Here is a 26,053-nt window from a genome sequence, read left to right on the forward strand (position 1 = left end):
TAACGGAACATGGTCGAATTAAATCAGATGGTTCTGAGGAGTTTAAATTAGAAAGTAAGACACAAGAAGTAGTAGTTGAGTTTTGCTGTTTGAGCAGCAAGCTATGATTATGACCGAAATAGAGAGAATATAAAATGCATACTGGCAGTAGCAATAAAAACATTTCTGGAAGAGAGAAGTTTGTCGACGTCGAATATAAATTTAAGCGTTGGGAACTTTTCTGAAGGTATTTGTCTGAAGTGTGGCCTTGTGCGGAAGTGAAATGTGGACGATAAGTACTTCAGACAAGAAGAGAATAGACGCTTTTCAAACGTTGTTCTGCATAATAGTTCTGAAGATTAGAGAGGTAGATCGTACACTCGTAAGTAATGGAACGATAGACGTAGGTCGTATAAGTAATGAACAGGTACTGGATCGAAGTAAAGAGAAAAGAAGTTTACGTCACAACTTGACCAAGAGAAGCGATCGGTTCTAGGACACATCCTAAGACGTCAAGGAAGCGTTAATTAGGTAATGGAGGGAACTGTTGGTCAAAACTTGTAAGGGTAGATCACAGCTTGACTTTTGTGACTCGTTTCAAATGGATTTAGGTAGCAGTAGTTCAAAGAGATGCAGATCCTTGGATAAGATAGACTGTCGAGGAAAGCTGCATCAAAGCAGTCTTCAAACTTATGACCACAGCAGTTGAGTCGCATAGTGCTCAGAGCCAGTCTTCAAACTGAGGCAACAACAACATCGAAGTAAGAACACCCAGTTTTCTTCCCCGTAACCGTGCAACCCTTACATGCCACTTAAAAATTTTTAAGAATTTATTGGCGCCAGGGAATGTGGTACCAGCAAAGAGTAATGATATCGTTTGATGTTTTCGCAGAAAAATATACCTAATTTTACTGACTATAAGACGCACTTTTTTCTTCAAAAAATTGCTACCAAAATTCAGGTGCATCTTATACTCGAAATTAATATAAAAAGTCCAGTGTTTGATTTAAAATTCCCGCTGGTCTTAAAAATGGCCATAAATTCCATGTCGCAGAAAACGTATCGTAATCTGGCAACACTGGATTCAACCGGCAGCAGCAGTGCAACGATGCGACGAACACGAGATGCTGGTATTCACAAGCTTGCTAACACTGCATCCCTCCCGTCCCGCCGTCACAAACCCAAAACACCATCTAGCCTATGATGCGTCATTGCGGTCTACGGTGCCAGTGAACTTGAACTGAAACTGATTTGTGTTATCGATAACAGAACAATATTTTTATTAGTAGCTACTTTCGTAATGGAGAAAATAAAAGGTATTCATATGACGCGGGCTGTAAATTGAAAGTAATAGCATATGCAGAAGAACATGGAAACAGAGCAGCTGAGCTGCATTTCGGCCATCCACCAACAGAAGAAGACCATTCGCGATTGGCGGGCTAGTAAAGAAGAATTAGAAGAAACGAGGAAGACTATGTGCAAATAGAGCAGTGAAAGCAAAATGGCCAAAACTAGATGACGACGTATTGAAATGGTGGAGTTGGTGCTACAGGTTCATCGAGTGTCATGGACTTAGCATGCGAAACAAAACCAAAATATCTCAGAAAATACCGCAAGAGTATGAAGAGAAAATAATTTCTTTTCATTGCATTATTATTCAGCCTCGAAAGAAAACCAGTGTGGGACTATACCAAATAGTGAATATAGAGGAAACTCATCTGACATTTGATGTGCTGAGCAACAGAACTGTTGCCATGATGGGTGGTAAAATCGTAACTACGAAAACAAGTGGACATGAAAAAATGCACTACATTGGTGTCCTTTCATGTTGTGCTTACGGTACTTAACTAAATCCAGTGATCATTTTCGAGCGCAAAACAATGCCAGAACCTTCGGAAATACCGCCATGCGTTGATTGTTCACGTACATGACAAGGGTTGGATGGACGCGACTAGTATGAAATTGTGGATTAACAGAGTGTGGGAGAGAAGGGAAGGCGCTTTATAGAAGAAGAGTGCTCTTCTTGTACCAGATCAGTTTAGTAGTCATTTGTCCGCAGCTCGTGGTCGTGCGGTAGCGTTCTCGCTTCCCGCGCCCGGGTTCGATTCCCGGCGGGGTCAGGGATTTTCTCTGCCTCGTGATGAGTGGGTGTTGTGTGATGTCCTTAGGTTAGTTAGGTTTAAGTAGTTCTAAGTTCTACGGGACTGATGACCATAGATGTTAATTCCCATAGTGCTCAGAGCCTTTTGAACCAGTAGTCATTTGAAAAATTCTGTGTGAGGGAAAATGAGACAGGTAAACGCAGAGCTTGCTGTTACTCCAGGAGGACTGACTTCACAATTGCAACCTCTTGATGTCTCGATAAATAAACAGTTTCGAGTGTGTATGAGAGAGGAATGGAAAAAATGGATGAGGGATGAAATTCAGCATGAATTCATACCGAAGAGAGTTCTAAAACGACCAACAAACAAATAAGTGTTCAGTGGATAAAGAAGTCGTGGTCTAGAGTGAGAGAAGACATTATTGTTAAATCGTTCTAGAAGTGTGGCCTAAGTAACACTCTCGATGGCAGTGAAGACCATCTTATATGTGGATAACATTGGCGGCGGCGGCGACGACGACAACGAAGAAGAAAGTTCAGATGACGACATTCAGGGGTTTTAAAGGTCAGTTCGGTTTTATAAACGAAGTTTTTTTAGTCAGGCTATGCAATCTATTAATGAAAATCATGAAAATGTTATTTTTTAAAAAAATTCTTAAAAATTAAGGTGCGTCTTATAGTCCGTAAAATACGGTAACAAGCGCCGCATTTGGTGGTGTGATTTCCACCAGTTTTCAGCCGTTGCGAAGTTCTCTTCAGTGATTCTTGAAAGAGATCAGTCCGTGCTAAACTGCTTGGCGCTTACACCGTTTCTCGGCGCGCACTGCATTGATAGTCCCTTTTCACTCAAATTTTTCTTGTAGTGCAAGTAACGACGATACAGTACGGCGATCGCGTTTCCACCATTCTGGCGTGTCGTGAAATAGCCAATCTGCGACTACCTGTGTGCGCCACTTTTGCCAAAACTAGTTCAACCAAAATAGCTTACCTCTGAGGCGAGAACCTTGCAGACAGGCGGATCGCCGATGCCTACGCCTCGCGCCCGCTTTTTTCTCCTTTTTGTTTGCTTCGTGAGCGCATCAGCACTCAGAAAATAGTCAGAAAACCAGTCTGGGCAACAAAGAAGCAGACGTGTTACACAGTGTTTCGCTAGGATGAAAACTGGAAAGCAGTCGCGTGTAGTGAAAACATGAATGCAATTAATGTCGGGGACAAAATGTTCACTGAATATCTCGTGTTCAATGCATTTGTCTTAACGTCTCTCAGAATGTATTGAGAAAGAGTTGTTTCACGGAGAACAAAACAACGTTTGTGCATCTGCATATATTGCAAGCCACTGTGAAGTGAATGGCAGAGTGTGCTGACCATGTACAACACGGCAGGGCTTGCTTCTGTTTTAATAACTCCGTGTGTGCTGTAATTAGTGTAGCTTTATTTTCGCGGTCCTAAGGGAGCCGAATTCTTCACTTAATACAGCTTCTTCGAACCTTCGCGGAATAACTGGCGTTCATCTCCAAGCGCCTAAAATTCATGTTTCGCGTGTTTCCCTGACGCTCTGCCATGAGTCAAACTAACTTTTCACTCTTTTTTTGTGACTGTGTACCTTGGGGATCCATCCCAGCGTGAAGTGTTGCACTAGATACATATCTATCCAGTGTTTGCTCAACTATCCCTTTAAATTCGAGCCACAGTTCACCCTCACGCTCGTGCCCAAAGATGAATGTTTTGAATTCCTACTTGAGCAGATACGACATGATTGCATCTTTAGCTCGCTTCCTGACCATCTCTCTCTCGACTTTTTTTTTAGTTGTCTTTGGTACTTTCGTAATCGACGTTGCTACAACTGCCTCATCATCATTGATAGCGACATCATTAAAATGCTCCGATTTAATGACATTAAATATAACATGTTTCCATGATATGTAGGCTTTCGAACTATTTCTCTGGAAAATTTACAAGTAATTAAGTCATACGGTAGGTGTATGATGGAGGTTGTTCCTCCACACACTGGATATTCGTAGACAACTCCATGCTTTACTATTAGGATATTGCATCGTACTTCAGCACAGGCACTGTAATAACGTTTTGACCCGTCGATACCAGTTACAATGCCAGACCCCCCCCCTCCCCCCTCGTATAGGGATTACACAATGTGTACCAGTGTCGGTTGTGACGCGTGATCGACGACATACGGTAGTGGGTTCTGGCTCTACCTGGTAAGTTGTACACGGATAGCCAAATCGCTCAAGATGACCGCGCGCGTAAAGCGGGAAATCAGGTTTCGAGAAACGGTCCGGCACAAATTTTCATTGCCGTTACTCCATTATGCAGCTGATGGCTGTCCGTATTCGCAACTATAAATACATTTCATGTTGTCTTTACTATTGTCCCAGTCAGCCACATCTACATCAAGCCACCTAATTGTTGTGACGAAGGGCACTTCGTGTACATGTCACTTAACGCTCTGTAAAATGATTGTTGCTAAGCCTGTGAGTGAGCACGACACCCTATATACCTTCACGAATTTTTTGTGAGATACACACAGGAGGGAGGAATCTATTGGTTGATTCTTCTAGGAACGCACCCGTCGTAATTTTAACAGTAAAACCACATCGTGATGCAGAATGTCTCACTTGTTGCGTGTGCCATCTACATGTACGTCTGTACTCTGCAAACAACTGTGAAGTGCATGCCAGAGGGTACGTCCCATTGTACCATTTATTAGAGTTTTTTCCCGTCACAATCACATATGGAGCGAGGGAGAATCATTGGTTAAATTCCTCCGTGCGTGCTGTAATTAATGTAACCTTGTCCTCGCAATCACTATGGGAGCGATACGTTGTGGGTTGTACTACGAGGGCAGTTCAATAAGTAATGCAACACATTCTTTTTCTCGGCCAATTTTGGTTGAAAAAACCGGAAATTTCTTGTGGAATATTTTCAAACATTCCCGCTTCGTCTCGTATGGCTTCATTGACTTCCGACAGGTGGCAGCGCTGTACGGAGCTGTTAAAATGGCGTCTGTAACGGATGTGCGTTGCAAACAACGGGCAGTGATCGAGTTTCTTTTGGCGGAAAACCAGGGCATCTCAGATATTCATAGGCGCTTGCAGAATGTCAACGGTGATCTGGCAGTGGACAAAAGCACGGTGAGTCGTTGGGCAAAGCGTGTGTCATCATCGCCGCAAGGTCAAGCAAGACTGTCTGATCTCCCGCGTGCGGGCCGGCCGTGCACAGCTGTGACTCCTGCAATGGCGGAGCGTGCGAACACACTCGTTCGAGATGATCGACGGATCACCATCAAACAACTCAGTGCTCAACTTGACATCTCTGTTGGTAGTGCTGTCACAATTGTTCACCAGTTGGGATATTCAAAGGTTTGTTCCCGCTGGGTCCCTCGTTGTCTAACCGAACACCGTAAAGAGCAAAGGAGAACCATCTGTGCGGAATTGCTTGCTCGTCAGGTGGCTGAGGGTGACAATTTCTTGTCAGAGATTGTTACAGGCGATGAAACATGGGTTCATCACTTCGAACCTGAAACAAAACGGCAATCAATGGAGTGGCGCCACACCCACTCCCCTACCAAGAAAAAGTTTAAAGCCATACCCTCAGCTGGTAAAGTCATGGTTACAGTCTTCTGGGACGCTGAAGGGGTTATTCTGTTCGATGTCCTTCCCCATGGTCAAACGATCAACTCTGAAGTGTATTGTGCTACTCTTCAGAAATTGAAGAAACGACTTCAGCGTGTTCGTAGGCACAAAAATCTGAATGAACTTCTCCTTCTTCATGACAACGCAAGACCTCACACAAGTCTTCGCACCCGAGAGGAGCTCACAAAACTTCAGTGGACTGTTCTTCCTCATGCACCCTACAGCCCCGATCTCGCACCGTCGGATTTCCATATGTTTGGCCCAATGAAGGACGCAATCCATGGGAGGCACTACGCGGATGATGAAGAAGTTATTGATGCAGTACGACGTTGGCTCCGACATCGACCAGTGGAATGGTACCGTGCAGGCATACAGGCCCTCATTTCAAGGTGGCGTAAGGCCGTAGCATTGAATGGAGATTACGTTGAAAAATAGTGTTGTGTAGCTAAAAGATTGGGGAATAACCTGGTGTATTTCAATGCTGAATAAAACAACCCCTGTTTCAGAAAAAAAATGTGTTGCATTACTTATTGAACTGCCCTCGTATGTTGCTAGAATCATAATTTCAAGAACTTTCTCTGGATAATTCACATCCATCTTCAAGAGTCTGCAGTTCAGTTTCTTCAGCATCTCTGTGACACTCTCCCACGTATCAGTCAAACTTGTGACCGTTGATGTTGCACTGTGTATATGTTCGACATCCTCTGTCAGCGCTATTTGTTACGGGTCCTACACACCTGAGCAATATTCTAGGAGTAATTTCTAAGCAATCTCCTCTGTAAACTGATTGCTTTTTCCTGGTATTCTACCAGTAAACAGAAGTCTACCACCTGCTTCACCCACGCCTGAGGCTACGTGATCACCCCATTTCACATTTCATATGAAGTGTTGTATCAAGGTACAGTGTGTAAACTTTTAGATGGTAGACCTCTCCCTAGTCCTGAATCGGTAGAAGTCGGGAGGCTTCGGTAGGTACGCAGTTTAGACTGCTGACTATGTTGTACAAGGTAGCCATTGTCGTCTGCTCCGTTATTGTTTTGCGCGTTTTTGTTGTGCAGTTGTGCTAAACATTATCAAAATGAATGAAGAGGCAGTTGCTGGCCCATCTCGGGAGTCGCCAACAACCCCTACCGGTAGGCCTACGGTTAGAAGGAAACCAGTATTACGTAGCGATGCTCGCAAAGTTATATTGCGTGTGATTGAATGCTGCGAAAGGGAAAGGGAGCAGAAAATATTGCTTCACCCCATTTACAAATCTACAGTGGAGCTGCTACATACACAGTACAAAGCATGCGTAGCATTGGAAGATTCAAACAGTTTTCCAAGAATCATCCTGGCGTATCACAACAAACGCCTGGCAAGAAAAGGTGAGTTTCCATTTCAGATATTTTGTTCGCGATCACTTTGAAGGAGCCCCCTATTTCGTCCGAATTACCTTATATTTCATTTTTCCTTGCTACCGTATTGATTTGTGTGGAAACACCACTGGTTACTGTATTATTTCGAAACAGGCGTGCGTTGTCTCCCCGCCCACCCTCCCACCCAACGGCTCCACTCCCCTCGCCAGCCAATGCTTGCTTCCTCCTCTCCCCACACTCCCCTTATAACTCTGCCGTCTTAGAGTTAACACACTGTATTTGTATGAGATAACCAATACCAACTGTGATTCCTTGGTATTGTACTTGTAGGATACTACGTTTTTCCTTTTTGCAAAATGCACAATTTTACACTTCTGAACATTTAAAGCAAGTTGCACTACATTGGAATATTATCAAGATCTGACTGAATATTTATGCAGCTCCTTTCAGACAGTACTTCGTTATTGGTAGCTGCATGATCTACAAAAAGCCTGTGGCTACTATTAACATTGGTCTGCAAGGTCATTAAGATACAACATGAACACAGCAAAGGCCCCAACACACTTTCCTGTGGTACATCTGAAGCTATTTTCTTCCAAAATAATTTGTTACATCCTCCGTACAAAAAAAAAAAAAAAAATTCTCAGTCTTGTCACAGATTTCGTTTGATAGCCCATACGATTGTACTTTTGATAATAAGTGTAGATGTGGTACAGAGTCAAATGATTTTTGGACATCAAGAAATACTGCATTACTTGACTGCATTGATCCAAAGCTTTCAGTAGTATATCATTTGAGAAACGTGTGAGTTGGGTTTCATGTGATCGATATTTTCGGAATCCCTTCTATTTGGCATCGAGGAAGTCATCCTGTTAGAGATACCACATTATGTTTAAGCTCCGGATATGTTCTAAGATTCTGCAACAAAAATTGAAGTTTCTTGTCTACTGTGACAAACGCACACTGTCCTTTCAATGTACACTTAAATTTTCCCCAAAAATCTCACTTCTGTCAGCTTAAGGCTTTAATCAGCTTTCTGTACCTAGTATTTTGTAAGCTTTGCTGCTTTTCAGGAGCACTTCAAACTCTGACACTTTGTTGCGATTGCTGTGACAGTTGAATACCAAGATTTTTATACTAACGTCTATGGGGGGTGGGGCATTCCTTCGGATCTTACACTAATATTTCCATGTCTTTGATAGCTGTCATTATTTGGCCTGGATGGAGAGTTACATAATCTAAAAAGCCCTTGTTTGCATTCCACACACATTCCACTATCTGGATAGCAGTCTCTGATGTGTATTGCGAACTTGTCGCATTTAGTGGAACCCTACAGTTCTCTACCCTACAGCACAAGTTTAGGAAGCCACAACATAACCTGTCACAGAACCTTCAAAACCTCTGGTTTAGTCCTTCCACTCGACTTGGAACCAGAAGGCCATTATCATTACTGGGAACAATACAGCAAATTGTGACCTTCATTGAAACTCAACATGTGCAAGGCTTGTCTTCTCAACCTTCTCTGCCAATCACTGAAATGATGTAAGTATGGCCGTGGAGCCTAGATGTCATGCATCATTTGTTTAAATGTGTGCCACAATCTGCAGTTGGCTGCACCCTCTTCCCTCAGATACTGTCAGAATAGCCTCTTCAACATGTAGAATGAGCACCCTTCACCTCTTGCCCCTCCCCAGGTGTACAGATGAAGTACACTTGGTGTTCCGTCCTGTGCCCTTCTGCTATTTCCCTAAGGGGTAGAATTATTCATCACACATTTGAACTGCTGACGATTAATGGATTGCCCTTCTGGAAGTCAAGGTACACAGCATCAACCTGGATGCTTGTATGTACTGTTTCAGTGTCTTGTGGATGGACAGAGTAAGGTGGGTTTTACACAATCCTTGTTTGTAGAAACCATGTTGATTCATAAAGTGGAGACTTTTGGTCTTAAGAAAGTCATAATTTGCTAGCACAACACGTTTCAAAATTGTACAACATACTGACATCAGTGATATAGGCTTATAGTTTTGTGTGTCTGTTTTGACATCCTTCTTGAAAACTGAGAAGACTTATGCTTTTTTCCTATCACTAGACATGCTACACTCCTGCAGTGACCTATAGTAGATTGCTGCTAGAAGAGTAGCAAGTACTTTCGCATAATATGCTGTGGTCACTTATTTTTATATCCATCAGTTTGTTTGTGCAGAGATTTAAAGAAGGAACAGCAGTGCAATCTTCATCATTGAAACAGTTTTGCAAAAAGACATTTAGTATTTCAGTCTTCTCTCTGGCATCCTCCGTTTTGATGCCATTATGATCACAATGTTATAAATATGTGATTGAAATTTGGCAGCCATGAGCCATGGTTTTCACATGAAACATATCTTTTAATTTTTGCTACTTCCTGCTACATGAGTGATGTTTTACATATATTATTATTTTAGAGTAGATGTTTTGTAACACTTGAAAATGAAAACATTTAGGGGGGAATGTGTTTTGCTTCGACATCTTCGGTAAAGTATTTTAAACTTGTTGACAGTTGTCAGATAACCTTAACATAGGTTATCAGCTGCTGCAGTTTGGCTTTGCGCACATTCCTCTCTAGTGATGGGGAGTAGTAACATTGGATAAAGTATACAGTTTGTGAAGAATCATCCTTGGTGTAAACAGTGTGACTGTTGTTAGTAGAAAGCAAGGAAGGAAACAGAGATCAGTGTGTACTGGAGTGTAGTAAGTAAGCCTATGAAAACTCTATGTAAAACACTGGGCTACTGTTGTGAACATGAAATCTGTGTGGTTCTCAGAAGTGATTGACTGATATAAATGTAGTGAAATAATGTTTTACAAAATATAATGGTCTGCTGGGAACACAGTAGCATAGTGCAGTGTAATGTTATAAGAATGATTGGCTTCCTTTCATTTAATAAAAAGGAGATATATTTGCTTGATGGATTTATCATTTTAGAGTTTCCTTTAGTCCCAAAATATATTTTAGAAAATGGATAGTGACAGCACAATAGACAAGCTGAATGAGTATAACTATCTGCTTAATTTTTTAGGTTACATATTTTTTCTTTCATAAGAATATTATTGCTTCTAACTTACTTGGTAAGAAAAGCCCTGTGATCATAATGTCATAATTTTATCCTAATGATATGGCTTTCATTAAAAATTGCAAGGAGTTTTTTTGTTTACTTATACTGAAATGAATCTGTTGCTTCAGTGCTTCATTTGCTAGATATCAGCTATGGACTTCTGTTGTTTTGGAGTCAATTCTATGGTGTATATGAATCGCTAGTTCAACTTCTGATTGTTACATGACTGACCTATAGATATACTACAGCCTCCTATGTATTGCTCTCACGGGGACAGTGAAGACAAAATTAGATCAATTATCATGTGCACAGAAGCTTTTAAACAGTGTTTCTTTCTGTCTCCATATGCAAATGGAAAGTGAAGAAACCATAATACAGGTACACTGTGAAGTTGCCTGTGCCATGCACTTCACAGTGATACAGTGATCTGCAGAGTATGGATGCAGAATTAGATGTGGATGTTACATACTGTTCCATTAGCTTAAAAATTGTTTGTTTGAAATGAAAGCCAACAGAAACTGAATTAAGCCCAATTGCTTAACACACTGTTAATAGCAGACATGCCCGAAATTCCATATATTCATTACTCTATTATTATTATTATTATTATTATTATTATTATTTACTTATTTATTACCATAAAATTGTCATCATATATTGCTCATGTAGTATACATACCATAATGTTGATTTAAAAAATATGTAAAAGAGGATGTGAAGGCCTTAATCTTGCCAGGTAAAACAAATACATAAATAATAAATGCAGATATTATGGCAAAATAAATATTCTTGTAGATATTTGAGAGTGAGCCCATGGCTGTGGGGGTAGGAATTTTTTCATTACTTGAAAGAATTACTCCCTTTAGTGTGTGTATCAATCATATAAGCTCAGTTGCATGGCAGTGGGTATAGTCAGAATAACATTCATTGATCTGAAACCATGTAATGACTGACTTTTGAATTTCTGTTTAACTGTTGCAGTGCAGGAGTAAGAGATGCGCCAGGGAGTGCTGAGAGTGTTAAACCATCCAGGCCCCAGGGGCCTGGCAATGCTACCACTGTGTTGTGGCATTACTCAGGCTCCCCCCTGCCATCTCTGGAAGCGTCTCTTCTCCAGCACCGGGCATCTGCTGGAAAAAGTTGCTGCACCTGCACCTCCAGTTCGTGGCACTCCATACAAGCAACTCAAAATAGGGGTTCCCAAAGAGATATGGCAGAATGAGAAGAGGTAGAGGAAAATTTTACTTTGACTCATTTAAAATTTGGCAGTACATTGTCTTCTGATTCAGTATCCTTGCAGTAAATTAAATATTTGTTCAATGAAAGTGAGCAAAGTGGATAACTGCACGTTCTTGCAGAGGTCTCTTTAGAGATCTTGGTATTATTACACTCCCTTTCCAGTATATTTACTCCCTGATGTGTTTTTGTTACTGATAGTAAAAACCACTTTCAACTGAATTGTGATTTGCACAACCACAGTAGACACACAATAATTTTTATGTAGACTTTTGCCTCCTTTCTATGGTTCATAGTTGTGCTATATACTCTCATACAAGATATTAAATGACTTCTCAGCTAACGTAAGCAAACAAAAAGGGGGTGGGGTTGGAAATTCATGTCAGTTCAAGAGAAAATTAAAAATATATCGTAACAGCCATTGTACCTACAAATTACCTGGTTATCTAGATTCAAGGACTGAAAATCCATGTTAGCTACAAAAAATGGTTCAAATGGCTCTGAGCACTATGGGACTTAACATCTATGGTCATCAGTCCCCTAGAACTTAGAACTACTTAAACCTAACTAACCTAAGGACAGGACACAACACCCAGCCATCACGAGGCAGAGAAAATCCCCGACCCCACCGGGAATCGAACCCGGGCGTGGGAAACGAGAACGCTACCGCACGACCACGAGATGCGGGCTGTTAGCTACAAAGGAAGTAGTAGTATTCATTACCAAGGTGTTGACTGTAGTTGTATTGTAGACAGACCTCTGTTGTTACTGACAGTGCTCTCTTTCTCAAAAAAAAAAAAAAAAAAAGTTCAGGGATACTCTCACACTAAATATAATGCAGCAACAGCTACTGAAATTACCAATATAGCTAATTTTTTATTTAACTATAAAACTACATTGTAATTAACATTACCTACGTTACAACTGTTTCCACATTGGCATCAGTTCATGGCTGCTGTAGTCTTCTAGCCTCCTTATAAGGGGCAATCAAATGAAAATGAAACAGATGGAAAAAGTAAGTAAACTGTTTATTATTGCAAAGGTAATTGGCTAATTGCCATAACGTTAATACATTTATCCCACTAAAAGGAATTATGGTCAATGTCTTCATGGAAAAATGTTTGTAGTTGCCTAAGGAACCATGTTTGTACCAAGCAAGCACCTCTTTGTCTGAAGCAAATTAGCGGGCATAAATGTCTTTCTTCAGAGATTCACAAATAACTGAAATCACATGCGTAGAGATGGAACTTTATGGAGGATGTGTAAGGGCTTCCCAGTGAAACTTTTGCAGCATAGTCAAAACATGTGGGTCCTCTGTAAAGCTCTTACACATGCTCCATACAGCCCTGATCTCTCTCCGTGTGTGTTACGTGTTTTTGGAGTCCTGAGGAATGACATCCATTGCGTCGATTTGTTATGGATGAAGAGGTGCACGCCTGGATTCAATCATGGTTGCATATGCAATTCCAAACATTTTTCCGTGAAGTCACTGACCATCTTATCTTACAGTGGGATGAATATATTGAGTTATGGTAATTATCTTTGAACTAATAAACAGTTTACTTAAGTTTTCCATCTGTTTTGTTTCCATTTGATCATGCCTTATACTTTACTCTTGGTATCAGTTGGAAGACATCTGCCTTTCATAAACCAAGTGTGTTCATAACCCATAGATTGGCAAACTTTTTAAGTTCTCCAGCATTGTAAAGAAGTTTCTTTGCGGGCAGAAGAGTTGAGGCATACTCGTCCCCCAGAGAAAGAGCACTAGTAACAAATGTTAGCCACAATCTTCTTTGAATGCTCCCAGTGTAATCAAGTAAATATTAATGTAATTGGATAGATAAAAAAATCTACTCACCAAGCAGTGGCAGGAGAACACACACACACAAAAAGGTTTTACTTGTAAGCATAAGTAAAACCTTTTTTTATGTGTGTGTTCTTCCTTTTTTGTGTGTGCATTCTACTGCTGCCACTTGGTGAGTAGATTTTTTTATGTATCCAATTACATTATATTTTCAAAAACTAGTTATTTTCATTGTTGCAAATAAATATCAAGATATCAATAGAAGATAAACAACAGATATTTAACTTGACTGAGGAAGTAGCAGCTTTTTTATAAAGTTGCAGTTATTACTATACGTTTAACAGGCACAGGCACAAATAGTGTTGAACAAAATAGTTATAGCTTATTGTCAATACAGATGCAGAGTAAGTTCTAAGATTTTCTTGTCTTTTTGTTGACATACACCATGACTCATTCCACGTACCTGAAGGTTCACCTTCATGCCTTCATGGTAGGATCAACAGAATATGGCAAATTAATTAATTAATGTAGGTCATTAAGACCCTTCATTAGTACTCAGTTTGTGTGTGAGAGCAGTGAGAATTATGTTACTGTGCATGAGTGAAGATTATTGAATTAACTGGCAATTCTCTTTCAGATGAAGACATAATCTATTGAAAGTGCTAGTTCTGCAAGAGCATGGTGAAAACCTTTCATCCTGACAGTGAAAGACTGTTTTAGGGTCAAAATACACTTAGAAGTTTCTTTTTGGATCAGGGCAGTTTGCCCAACTATTTTCTAGAAAGTAGATTCCATCCTAGAAATGTGGTTGTGGAAGATTTGCAAAATGCCCTTCTGTCACTGCCATAAACTCTTCACAGGATTCAAAATGCATACCAGTTACAAATTTATTTAGATTTGGAGACAGGTGGCAGTCAGAGGATGTCAAACTGTTGAAGATGGTGGGTTTTTGTAACAGTTTGTTCTTAGTTTTGCCTTGCAAAGTACTTTTGTTGTCAGGTGCATTGTCCTCAAAAAATAAGTGCATTGTCCTCTTTTTCAATAGAGGTACCTTCTTACTACTTTTTCCCTGCTGGTCCAGAAGACTTGTGAAAAATGAGTTGTTGTTTTACCCTCTATAGTAGGGGTATTCAACCTTCTTCGCCTACTGCCCACTTTTGTATCTCTGTTAGTATTAAAATTTTCTAACCACCATCTGGTTCCATAGTTAAGATGATTTATAACATAGTGAAGTAACTTCATTTTATAAACTTTGTAAAGCAGAGTTACAACAAGTTAAAGCATATAATAATAATTACTAACCCAATACTTTGTCAAAATTTTATGAAACCATAATGAAATTTTTTTAAAAGGCCTTACTGCCTACAGCCTCCATCGAAAGCTGAAATACTTACCATTGGGTGGTAGGGACCAGGTTGATTACCACTGCTCTTGGAGGCATAATGTCATCAATAAGGAGAATATCTTTTGCATCCCAGAATAAATATGGGTGTAGTCTTTCAGGCAGGTGAAATTAACTTTGACTTCTTTAATGAAAGTCAGGCTGTGGTGAAAAATTAAAACAATGAATTACTAACATTATCCTGCTTATAATCAGTATGTGTGATCACTGGGAATGTTAGCCATCTGCTGGGTGTTACAGAAAAATCTGTCTGCAATCACCCTATTTTGATAATGGATAAAGATTGAAAGATGGAAATGAAATATCCATTGAATCTCTACCACAACTGAATGATGGATAGTGTTACAGCTGAATTATGTTGTCCTTTAATCAGGAGAAACGCATAAATAAAGAAAATACAAAACACAGATGTGTTGGCACGAAGGGAAAGCTGCTGCAAGCTATTCCTGAACTCGGTGTGTATCCAGATTTGGAATTTAGGTTGACATTGATTTCCCTTCTGTATCTGGAGCACCAGATCTGAAGAGTACCTACTGTTTCTAAATAGCTTTGAGACTTAAATACAAATCTACAGACAAATATTTCCCAATTCTTCGATTTAGATTGTAATGTGCAGGCTAAATATTAAGACATTAGATTAAACTGACTTGTCTTATATTATAGGTATATGCTCCATACATGATGTAATCAAATGGGACCATGTAATAATCACTCAATCAACAGTTTACACTTTTTTTCCTTTTCTTGTTCCATTTGAGCCTGTTCCTCTGGATGAAGAGATTTTAATATGCTGTTCAAATATTGGTTTACAGCTTTAAAAAATTGGACAATTAATTCCATTAAGCCCCCCTTCCTCCCAAAACTGCTCTACAGGAAATGTTTTGAATTGGCAATTTGTTTTAATTGGGTGAACATCTTCTGGGCAATATAAATCATCAATAAAGCAATCATTTACAAATGAAGGTTTTTGGCATAATGTAGAAACATGTAGGATAGGTGTCTTTCTCATATATAGCTACCTCTTGTATTTGTATTTCATATCAAGGAACTTTGCACAATGTGATTGTTGTGTTGATTTTTGTGAACCACAAGATGATCACTTCATCACCACTAGTCAATGAAAAGTATTATCTATAAAGCAACTTTAGTGATTTTGTGATGACATTTTACAAAATCTCTAGAAGCTTGAGTGTTGCTGCAGTTCTTCCTGCCTCAGGAATAGGTGAATATTGTTGTATCCTGTACAGATGAGACGCAAGTCTGAATTAATTTGTTGGAGCACTCTGTTATCTCATTTGACTGACACCAAGTTTAGAAATTATGAATGATGTTAGCATATGAGTATTTAAAACTTTATCATTATATTTTATTGAATATCGGTTTATTTATGTAGAGTGGCCTTAACTCCAGCCGTGGCTGCTACTCTTGTCAAGAAGGGCTTCACTGTTCAAGTAGAAGAAGGAGCGGGTTCAGAAGCAAAGTTTCGTAATGATGATTATACACAAGCAGGAGCCAAAATAGTGGATAAAACAACTGCATTTCACTCAGGTATAGAAGTAGTTACAAATCTACTTTTTTGTGTTGTTTGTTAATGGTTACTAGATACAATATATTTATTAAGATGCTGTAGATAATAGCAAGTTATATTCTTTACATGTACAAAATGTCTCTAACAAAATCTCATCTTACTTTTGGTAGAAAATTGACATCAAAGAAAGGCAGTTGGGCAACAGTGTATAGTCTTATGTACAGCAGTTTAATGCTATTTTACTCTGCTGCACAGTTGATGAAATGGGTAATTTTTTGTTAGAATACTCAAGTTCAAGAATTTGATTCTGGCTCTAAGTTTAGTTTCTTATTTTATTTTTATCTAATTTTGATCTGCCCAATAAAGCTGCAGAATACACTGTTTGGTAAATCGTACGTATCCTACAACTACAATTTTTTAACATTGAAAATAGGAATTTTTGGTCTGACATACCATAAATACTCATCAAGAGCAATAGTCAGTTACAGTTAATTACCTGTTATAGGGAATGAGTAACTACAAAACTTATCATTGTGGTGATGTTAGACATACACACCCCATTTAGAAAGAAGCAGCCAATTGAGTGAAAGCTGAAATACGCAAACATTTCATGATGATGATGATGATGGTAAAAATAACAAAAGAGTTTGGTAACTACATGTGATGCAGGTTGCTATCCCTATGGGTGATGAATTCACTAAAGAAATCTAATGGGCAAGATACTTGGTACTAACCATTCAAACTAATGTCAGGAATTCATAACGGAAACTGGGTCCAGATGTAATTGATGAAGTACTGTGAAACAATATACTTAGAAAACATTATTTGTATGGTTGCAGGGTAACTACCCAACATAAAAGAAGTAGGGTTAGAGCCAGGAGAAGAGGGTTGGTGTCAGCATTTTATTTTACACTGGGGGAAGGGATGTAAGTGAAGAAAAGGAAAAGCTATATTGACAATAGAAAGGAAAAGATGAAGAGGTGGAGTGTGTGGATGGTTCAGATGGCTCTGAGCACTATAACATCTGAGGTCATCAGTCCCCTGGAGTGTATGGAAGACAACAGAGTAAACATTTAAAGGCAAAATACATCATGAAAAGTATAAAAAAGAACTCTAATTTCTGTGTTGGTATTAAATAGTTGCACATATTTTGTGTAAGACCTGCTGTAATTGTAGTAGAATGATTAAGAATCAAACACTTGAACTTGGGACACACAGGGTAGCCGCACAGTCGAAGGCGCCTTGCCATGGTTCGCGCAGCTCCCCCTGTCAGAGGTTCGAATCCTCCCTTGTGTGTGTGTGTGTGTGTGTGTGTGTGTGTGTGTGTGTGTGTGTAATGCAAAACTCCACCCATTGGACTAACTGGACAGCACAGCTACAGAATATTGAACTGAGACACTTGTCATGCATGTGATTATGAAGGTGGACTGATGACCTCAGATGTTAAGTCCCATAGTGCTCAGAGCCATTTGAACCATTTGATTATGATATTTTGTATTGCCGATCTTTGACGACAATTTTCTAACAAAATATGTGTGCTAAGAGATTTTGTAGTGACTTGTTTATGTTGCTTGAATACAAGGAATTGCGCTGTGATGTTAGAGTGCACAATTTCTGGTTTACCCTGTGTATAATGTAACAGATAAAATGAACATTATTTTCTTGGTTACTTGATGTCCTAGAAATGATGTAGTTTATGAAGGTGGGAAGACTGAATGGAGGACTTATATCATGTGGCATAGCTCACTTAAAGTAAAACCTCTTTAAGATAAAGTAAAAAATTAAGCTGATTGAAACCACATGTATAATTTAGAACAAAACTGTGAAAGACAAGACCATTCAAATTTTTTGTTAAGTTGAAATAAATTTGCTGGCTGTGATTAACTCTGTGTCAGCTGTATTAGGTACAGATATTCTACCTGTTGGTGAAATATGAAAATCTGTGCCAGACTGGGATGTGGCTTGGATTTTTTGCTTATTGCGAGTGGTGGTCTTACCATTAGGCTATCCATGTACACCTCCTGGACTGACCCAAACTTTTATATGTCACTCTGTCTACATCCTGATACCATAGTCACCTACATTCATCACTGAATGCTCACGGCTTAATTCTGTATTCCAGCATTTGTGAAAATAAGACTATGGGGAAACATGATCTATGAACTATCATGTAGTTTGTGCCGGTATGTAATATTTACATTGATGGTGATTACCAGCTATTTGAAATAAGATAGAAATAACTTTCCTGAAGGTAAATAACTTTGTGGTAGCTGTACTAGGTGCAGGTGTTCTACATGTTAGTCTGGGAGGCATGCAGGGTAAGGTGACTGCTCACGATGAAATCTGACCAGGCACAGATTTTCATATGTCACCAACAGGCAGAAGATTTGCAACTGATACACCGACACCAAGTTACTCACATTCAACAAATTTATTTCAGTTTAATTTCAAATGGCTGTCAATAATCTTTATTGTAAATGTTCCTTGCCGAGGTAGGCACTGGTCAATTATAGGTCTAGATTCCCACAGTCTTATTCTCAATAATCCCAGAATATGTAATTAAGCACCAAGCATCCAGTGTAGGAGACTAAGGTATAGGGATGTCAAAAGTGTGAGATATGGAAGTTTGGGTCAGTATGGGGGATGTGCATGGATAGCCTAATAGTAAGGCAAATGCTTGTGATAAGCAGGAAATCCAGGTTCTAGTCTTGGTCTGCCACAGCTGTTCATATGTCACCAGTAGGTAGAACACCTCCAACTAATACAACTGATGAATGCAGCAAATTTATTTTGATATCATTTCAAATGGCTGTCAATTGTCATCAATGTAAATTTTTCATTAAGGTTTGAGTACATTTTATTTAATGAAGAAATTATCAAGTTTGATTTAATTACTTTGAAATTTTCTAATTATCATTATTATTGTCATTGTTATTATTATTATTATTATTAGAGAATAAATAGATTATTACAACTCGAAACTCAGAAGCTTGTGTGTGTTTAACTTTCAGATTTAGTATTGAAAGTGCGCCAACCCACTCTCACGGAAGTTCCAAACTTCAGGAATGGAACAACTCTTATATCATTTATCTATCCTGGACAAAATAAAGAACTTGTGGATGCATTGGCTGCCAAGAAGATGAATGTTTTTGGTGTGTACTTCATAGTTATTACAGTTTGCCATAGATATTTCCACAACACAAGACCCTCTCTGTAGGATCCCATGCAACATGAGTAACTGTAATGTAATTTCGGTATCACAGCATTTTATGTTTAGACAATTGTTTCATACAACAAAATATGCAGAATATGGTTGTGGGGACTGCATACATCTACATCTACATTTATACTTCGCAAGCCACCCAACGGTGTGTGGTGGAGGGCACTTTACGTGCCACTGTCATTACCTCCCTTTCCTGTTCCAGTCGCGTATGGTTCGCGGGAAGAACGACTGCCGGAAAGCCTCCGTGCACGCTCGAATCTCTCTAATTTTACATTCATGATCTCCTCGGGAGGTATAAGTAAGGGGAAGCAATATATTAGATACCTCATCCAGAAACGCACCGTCTCGAAACCTGGACAGCCAGCTTCACCACGATGCAGAGTGCCTCACTTGCAGAGTCTGCCACTTGAGTTTGCTTAACGTCTCCGTAATGCTATCACGCTTACCAAATAACCCTGTGACGAAACGCGCCGCTCTTTTTTGAATCCTCTCTATCTCCTCTGTCAACCTGACCTGGTACTGATCCCACGCTGATGAGCAATACTCAAGTATAGGTCGAACGAGTGTTTTGTAAGCCACCTCCTTTGTTGATGGACTACATTTTCTAAGGACTCTCCCAATTAATCTCAACCTGGCACCTGCCTTACCAACAATTAATTTTATATGATCATTCCATTTCAGATCATTCCGTACGCATACTCCCAGATATTTTACAGAAGTAACTGCTACCAGTGTTTCTTCTGCTAACATATAATCATACAATAAAGGATCTGTGAGGACTGTGAAGCAGTCAAAAAGCATTTCAAATATACAGCCTCTGATGTCTACCTGAAGCAGATTAATACAGACATTCTTTGCTTCCATCAGTCTGATTCTGATTATTGTATTGTAAACATGTGTTTTAGCTTGTGCAGTGTTATTTGCAATGAAGTGGCTTTTGTCAACCATCTTTTGCGTACCTCTGTTAACCTCCCTACCCAGATAACTACGTAGGTGTTGCACATGTGGATGTTAAAAATACGTATTGTGATTGCAGTTTTGAAGGTTTGTAATTTTCAAGCATAGTGGCACATGAGAACATAGTAACCAGTAGTAAGAATTCAAATGTGTACGGTGGAATAAGTATATCCACTCTTCCTCACACCATATTAGCATGAGCCATGTGGCTAGCACAGTAACAGCTATAAGCTTCTGTAAAAATAAAAACTATAGCCACAATATACAGTATACAGCATACAAGCTGTAGCTGAGTGGTTAGTGCGACAGAATGTCAATCCTAAGGGCCCGGGTTCAATTCCCGGCATGGTAAGAGATTTTCTCCAATAAGGGACTGGGTGTTTTGTTGTCCTAATCATCATTTCATCCCCATCGATGCGCAAGTTGCCGAATGGGCATCAAATCGCAAGACTTGCACCCTGTGAACGGTCTACCCGACAGGAGGCCCTAGTCACACGAAATTTACATTTATATTTTTAGCTGATTTCTGTTACTGTGGTTGCCAAATGGCTCTTGCTTACATGGTATGTGGAAGAGCCAGTATACTTATACCATCATCCAACTATATTCCAGCATGTCATACCTTAACATTCTAGTGTGGAGCTTTACATCTCACTATGCTTGAAAGTGACAAAATGTCAAAATAGTAGTCACAAGAAATATTCTAATCAGCTGTGAGTGAAATGATGTGGTCCAATAATTACATTAAGGCCATGGACCCAGTCCTCATAAAAATCTTGAAAATTTGCAGAAATTATGAGCAGCAAAGTCAGATCTGTTATGAAATACACCATGTAAATCAGGTATGCATGTAGCACCTAATTTGTAAACAAAAAAATGTAAATTCAAATCTGGTAGTCACTTCTCTCACATAGTCCCAAAATAATTTCCTTGTTTAGAAGATATGGATCTTTGACTTTATAATGATTATTCTTAGCAATTTAGGAAATATGACACATGCAGTATGTAGCTTAAAATGGGATGCATACGGATCCCAGTAAAAAGATAAGGTCTTAGTCAGGATCTGAATATTGTCCTAATTCATTGGATTGGAGAATATAAATACAGTGCTCTGACAGCACATATTTATTTGGCTGAAGAGGGCAGGTATGCCACCAATATCTGATGCCTTGTTGTCGTTTAATGTGTGGGGTTTGTTTTATGTAACATTGACCACTTCAAACTAATTTTTTAAGATTCATGCACATGTTAGTAAGGTCATTCCTCAATACACTGAAAGACTACTGTCTTTGGTGGCAGATGGAAGATCAATTCAAATAGATTTGATATTTCTTTATAGTTCTGTTATTTAAGTAAAGTACCCCACATAAGGAAGAAAGTATTTTTTGTACTCTTTGTATTGCTGTAGCTAATCTTGCATTCTGTCATAGAGAACTTGCTTGAATTAATGTCGATTGTAAGTGTGTCAGTTCATCCAGAAGTTTTGTACTAGCTTGTTCTGGAGATTGTCATTGTTGGGCACAAGATGGGACTTGTGAATCAATGTTCAAAGAATATCATTGTAAATGACCTTGGCAACTGGGTGCTTTCACTTGTAAATCCATACTGCTATGGGAAAGTTTACAGTAAAAGTAATGTCCTAAAGACCAGTGTGCTCCCCCTGAACCACACACAAAAGCAGCAGACTTCCAGTTTTCTCACATTACATGGTAAATTTAATATTCTTATGGACAGACTGCCTTCAGGAAAATTAAAGGGACCTTCGGAGAAAAGAGAACCACCTGTATGAATATCAAGAGCTCAGATTAAAAACCAGTCCTAAGTAAAGAAGGGAAAGCAAAAAAAGTGGAAGTGTATATAGAGCTTCTATACAAGGGAGATATACTTGAGGGCATTATTATAGAAATGGAAGAGGTCATAGTTGAAAATGAAGTGGGAGATGTGATGCAGCTGAAGAATTTGACAGAGCACTGAAAGACCTAATTCAAAACAAGGCCCTGGGAGTAGACAACATTCCATTAGAAATACTGATAGCCTTGGGAGAGCCAGCCATGACAAAACTCTTACCATCTGGTGAGCAAGATGTATGAGACAGGTGAAATACCCACAGACTTCAAGAAGAATATAATAATTCCAATCCCAAAGAAAGCATGAGCTGACAGGTGTGAAAATCACCAAACTATCAATTTAATAAGTTGATGTTGCAAAGTACTAACATGAATTCTTTACAGATGAATGGAAAAAATGGTAGAAGCCGACCTCGGGGAAGATCTGTTTGGATTACGTAGAAATGTTGGAACTTGCGAGGCAAAACCGACCCTATGACTTACCTTAGAAGATAGGTTAAGAAAAGGCAAACCTATGTTTCTAGTGTTTGTAGACTTAGAGAAAGCTTTTGACAATGTTGACTGCAATACTGTCTTTCAAATTCTGAAGGTGTCAGGGGTAAAATACGGGGAGTAAAAGGCTATTTACAGTTTGTACAGAAACCAGATGACAGTTATAAGAGTTGAGGGGCACGAAAGGGAAGCAGGAAGCAGTGGTTGAGAAGGGAGTGAGACAGAGTTGTAGCCTATCCCTGATGTTATTCAGTCTGTATATTGAGCAAGCAGTGAAGGAAACAAAAGAAAAATTTGGAGTAGAAATTGAAATCCATGGAGAAGAAATAAAAACTTTGAGGTTTGCCAACGACCTTGTAATTCTGTCAGAGACAGCAAAGGACCTGGAAGAGCAGGTGAACAGAATGGACATTGCCTTGAAAGGAGGATATAAGATGAACATCAACAAAAGCTAAAAGAGGGTAATGGAATGTAGTGGAATTAAATCAGGTGATGGTGAAGTGATCAGATTAGGAAATGAGACACTTAAAGTAGTAGATGAGTTTTGTATTTTGGGAAGCTAAGTAATTGATGACTCTCAAAGTAGGGAGGGTATAAAATGTAGACTGGCTATGCCAAGGAAAGCGTTTCTGAAGAAAAGAAATTTGCTATCATTGAGTATATATTTAAGTGTCAGGAAGTATTTCTTGAAAGTATTTGTATTGAGTGAAGCCATGTATGGAAGTGAAACGTGGACGATAACTAGTTTAGAGAAGAAGACAATAGAAGCTTTCAAAGTGTGGTGCTACAGAAGAATGATGAAGATTAGTTGGGTAGATCATGTAAGTAATGAGGGGATACTGAAGAGAACTGGGGAGAAGAAGATTCGTGGTACAACTTGACTAGAAGAAGGGATCTGTTGGTAGGACATGTTGCGAGGCATCAAGGGTCACCAACTTAGTACTGGATTGAGGTGTGGAGGGTAAAAATCATAGAGGGAGACGAAGAGATGAATACACTAAGCAGATTCAGAAGGATGTAGGTTGCAGTAGTTATTCGGAGATGAGGCGGCTTGCACAGGGTGGATTAGTATGGAGAGTTGCAACAGACAAGTCTCAGGACTGAAGACCATAGCAACAACAACAACAACATGGATAGGCATCAGATTCACAAAGAATTTCATCATTCTTTTCTCACCATGGAACCACACTGAGACTGTATTGTTAATATATTTCCAAACCACCAGTGATTATAAAACTGTAGAATTCATTTCCCATCAAAATTATAATGAGTTTCTTGTTTATGTATGTTCTACATATACATATACCTGTTTTAGAAGTGTGAAACTGGAATTTGGTTGCAATAATTACAGGTCCGTAGATTGATTGTTCAGCATAACCTCCATTGTTATTTTTAAATTTCTCCTACCTCTCCGACAGGCTATGAACACCATGCCAAAAAACACAGTTCTTGTTTTGAAGCGAACCAGTCGGCAAGCCATTTTCATATATTTTCATAAGATTGAAGCATTGTTCAGTGACAGTGTGTCAGATGACAATCAGATGGAGCCAAGTCTGGAGAATAGGCTGCATCCCCTAGTATTTCCCAGCTGATTGCCTTGATTGTTTCCCTGACATGTTTTGCTATGTGTGATGGGGCATAATCATGGAGAAATATGACTTTGTGTTGCCTTTTCTATATTCCGGTCAATTTTCACATAATGCTCAATTTAAATTGATCATTTGCTGATGCTAATGATCAGTGTTAATGGTTTCACCAGGTTTTCGCAGCTCACAATAGATGACACCCTTCCGATCCCACTAAACACAGAGCATTGTCTTCTTTTGAAAGCGATTTGGTCGTGCAGTGGATGTTGATGGTTTTCCTGGATTCACCCATGATTTATGACACTTAGGATTCTCAAAATATGTCAATCTTTCATCACCTATCACTATTCGATGGAGAAACGACTTTCTTTTGTATCTGGCGAGCAGCATTTCACAAGTGGTCTTTAGATTTGCTTGCTGTCCTTCATTCAGTTTGTGCAGAAACTATTTTCCCACTTTCTGCACCTTTCCTATAGCTTTCAACCAAAGAGAAACAGCTTTCTGCATTACATTCAATAGTAGTGTGAGTTCCTGCCGAGTTTGAGTATCATCTTCATCCAATAAGGCTTGCAATTCATTGTCTTTGAACTTTTTCAGTGGTTTCCCTTGCTCATTGTTTCTCACATCAAAATTACGACTTTTGAATTTCTTGACCCACTCAAAACACTGTGGTTTCCTGAGAGCATGTTTGATGAAAGCTTCAACAGGCATTTGATGCAACTCTGCAGCAGTTTTCTTCAAATGATATCAGAAAACCAATGCTGTTTGCAAATCATAGTTCATAGGCCCAAAACTCGATATGTTAATGGGTTTGACACAGGCATTGATGTATGGAATGTGGGTTACTGTGTGTTGACATTCGATGTCAGCCATTACAGGAAGTAGATGGCACTGCAGATGTGGTCTCACGGGCCCTACACTGACAGCTGGCACCATCTATAGGGAAAATCTGGTTTCATACTTCTACACCTGGTATATACACTCCTGGAAATTGAAATAAGAACACCGTGAATTCATTGTCCCAGGAAGGGGAAACTTTATTGACACATTCCTGGGGTCAGATACATCACATGATCACACTGACAGAACCACAGGCACATAGACACAGGCAACAGAGCATGCACAATGTCGGCACTAGTACAGTGTATATCCACCTTTCGCAGCAATGCAGGCTGCTATTCTCCCATGGAGACGATCGTAGAGATGCTGGATGTAGTCCTGTGGAACGGCTTGCCATGCCATTTCCACCTGGCACCTCAGTTGGACCAGCGTTCGTGCTGGACGTGCAGACCGCGTGAGACGACGCTTCATCCAGTCCCAAACATGCTCAATGGGGGACAGATCCGGAGATCTTGCTGGCCAGGGTAGTTGACTTACACCTTCTAGAGCACGTTGGGTGGCACGGGATACATGCGGACGTGCATTGTCCTGTTGGAACAGCAAGTTCCCTTGCCGGTCTAGGAATGGTAGAACGATGGGTTCGATGACGGTTTGGATGTACCGTGCACTATTCAGTGTCCCCTCGACGATCACCAGTGGTGTACGGCCAGTGTAGGAGATCGCTCCCCACACCATGATGCCGGGTGTTGGCCCTGTGTGCGGTCCTGATTGTGGCGCTCACCTGCACGGCGCCAAACACGCATACGACCATCATTGTCACCAAGGCAGAAGCGACTCTCATCGCTGAAGACGACACGTCTCCATTCGTCCCTCCATTCACGCCTGTCGCGACACCACTGGAGGCGGGCTGCACGATGTTGGGGCGTGAGCGGAAGACGGCCTAACGGTGTTCGGGA

The 26,053-nt window shown here is 39.8% G+C and overlaps 1 protein-coding gene across 2 annotated transcripts in view; it reads left to right on the forward strand.

The window, feature by feature from the left end:
- LOC124588991 (NAD(P) transhydrogenase, mitochondrial-like) overlaps positions 1-26,053 on the forward strand; it is a 232,158-nt gene that overhangs the window by 126,075 nt on the left and 80,030 nt on the right. The window contains exons 1-4 of one of the 2 annotated variants that reach the window (XM_047131516.1): positions 9,686-9,818; positions 11,164-11,410; positions 16,018-16,172; positions 19,164-19,304. In XM_047131516.1, coding sequence (XP_046987472.1) covers positions 11,178-11,410; positions 16,018-16,172; positions 19,164-19,304 — 529 coding nt within the window. In that variant the 5' untranslated portion in view covers positions 9,686-9,818; positions 11,164-11,177. Of the gene's footprint in view, positions 1-9,685; positions 9,819-11,163; positions 11,411-16,017; positions 16,173-19,163; positions 19,305-26,053 lie in introns of those variants that run through there. The other variant, XM_047131514.1, reaches the window with a different exon arrangement.

This window comes from Schistocerca americana, chromosome 2 (genome assembly GCF_021461395.2).
Source record: "Schistocerca americana isolate TAMUIC-IGC-003095 chromosome 2, iqSchAmer2.1, whole genome shotgun sequence".
In the NCBI taxonomy this organism is placed as follows: Eukaryota; Metazoa; Arthropoda; class Insecta; order Orthoptera; family Acrididae; genus Schistocerca; species Schistocerca americana.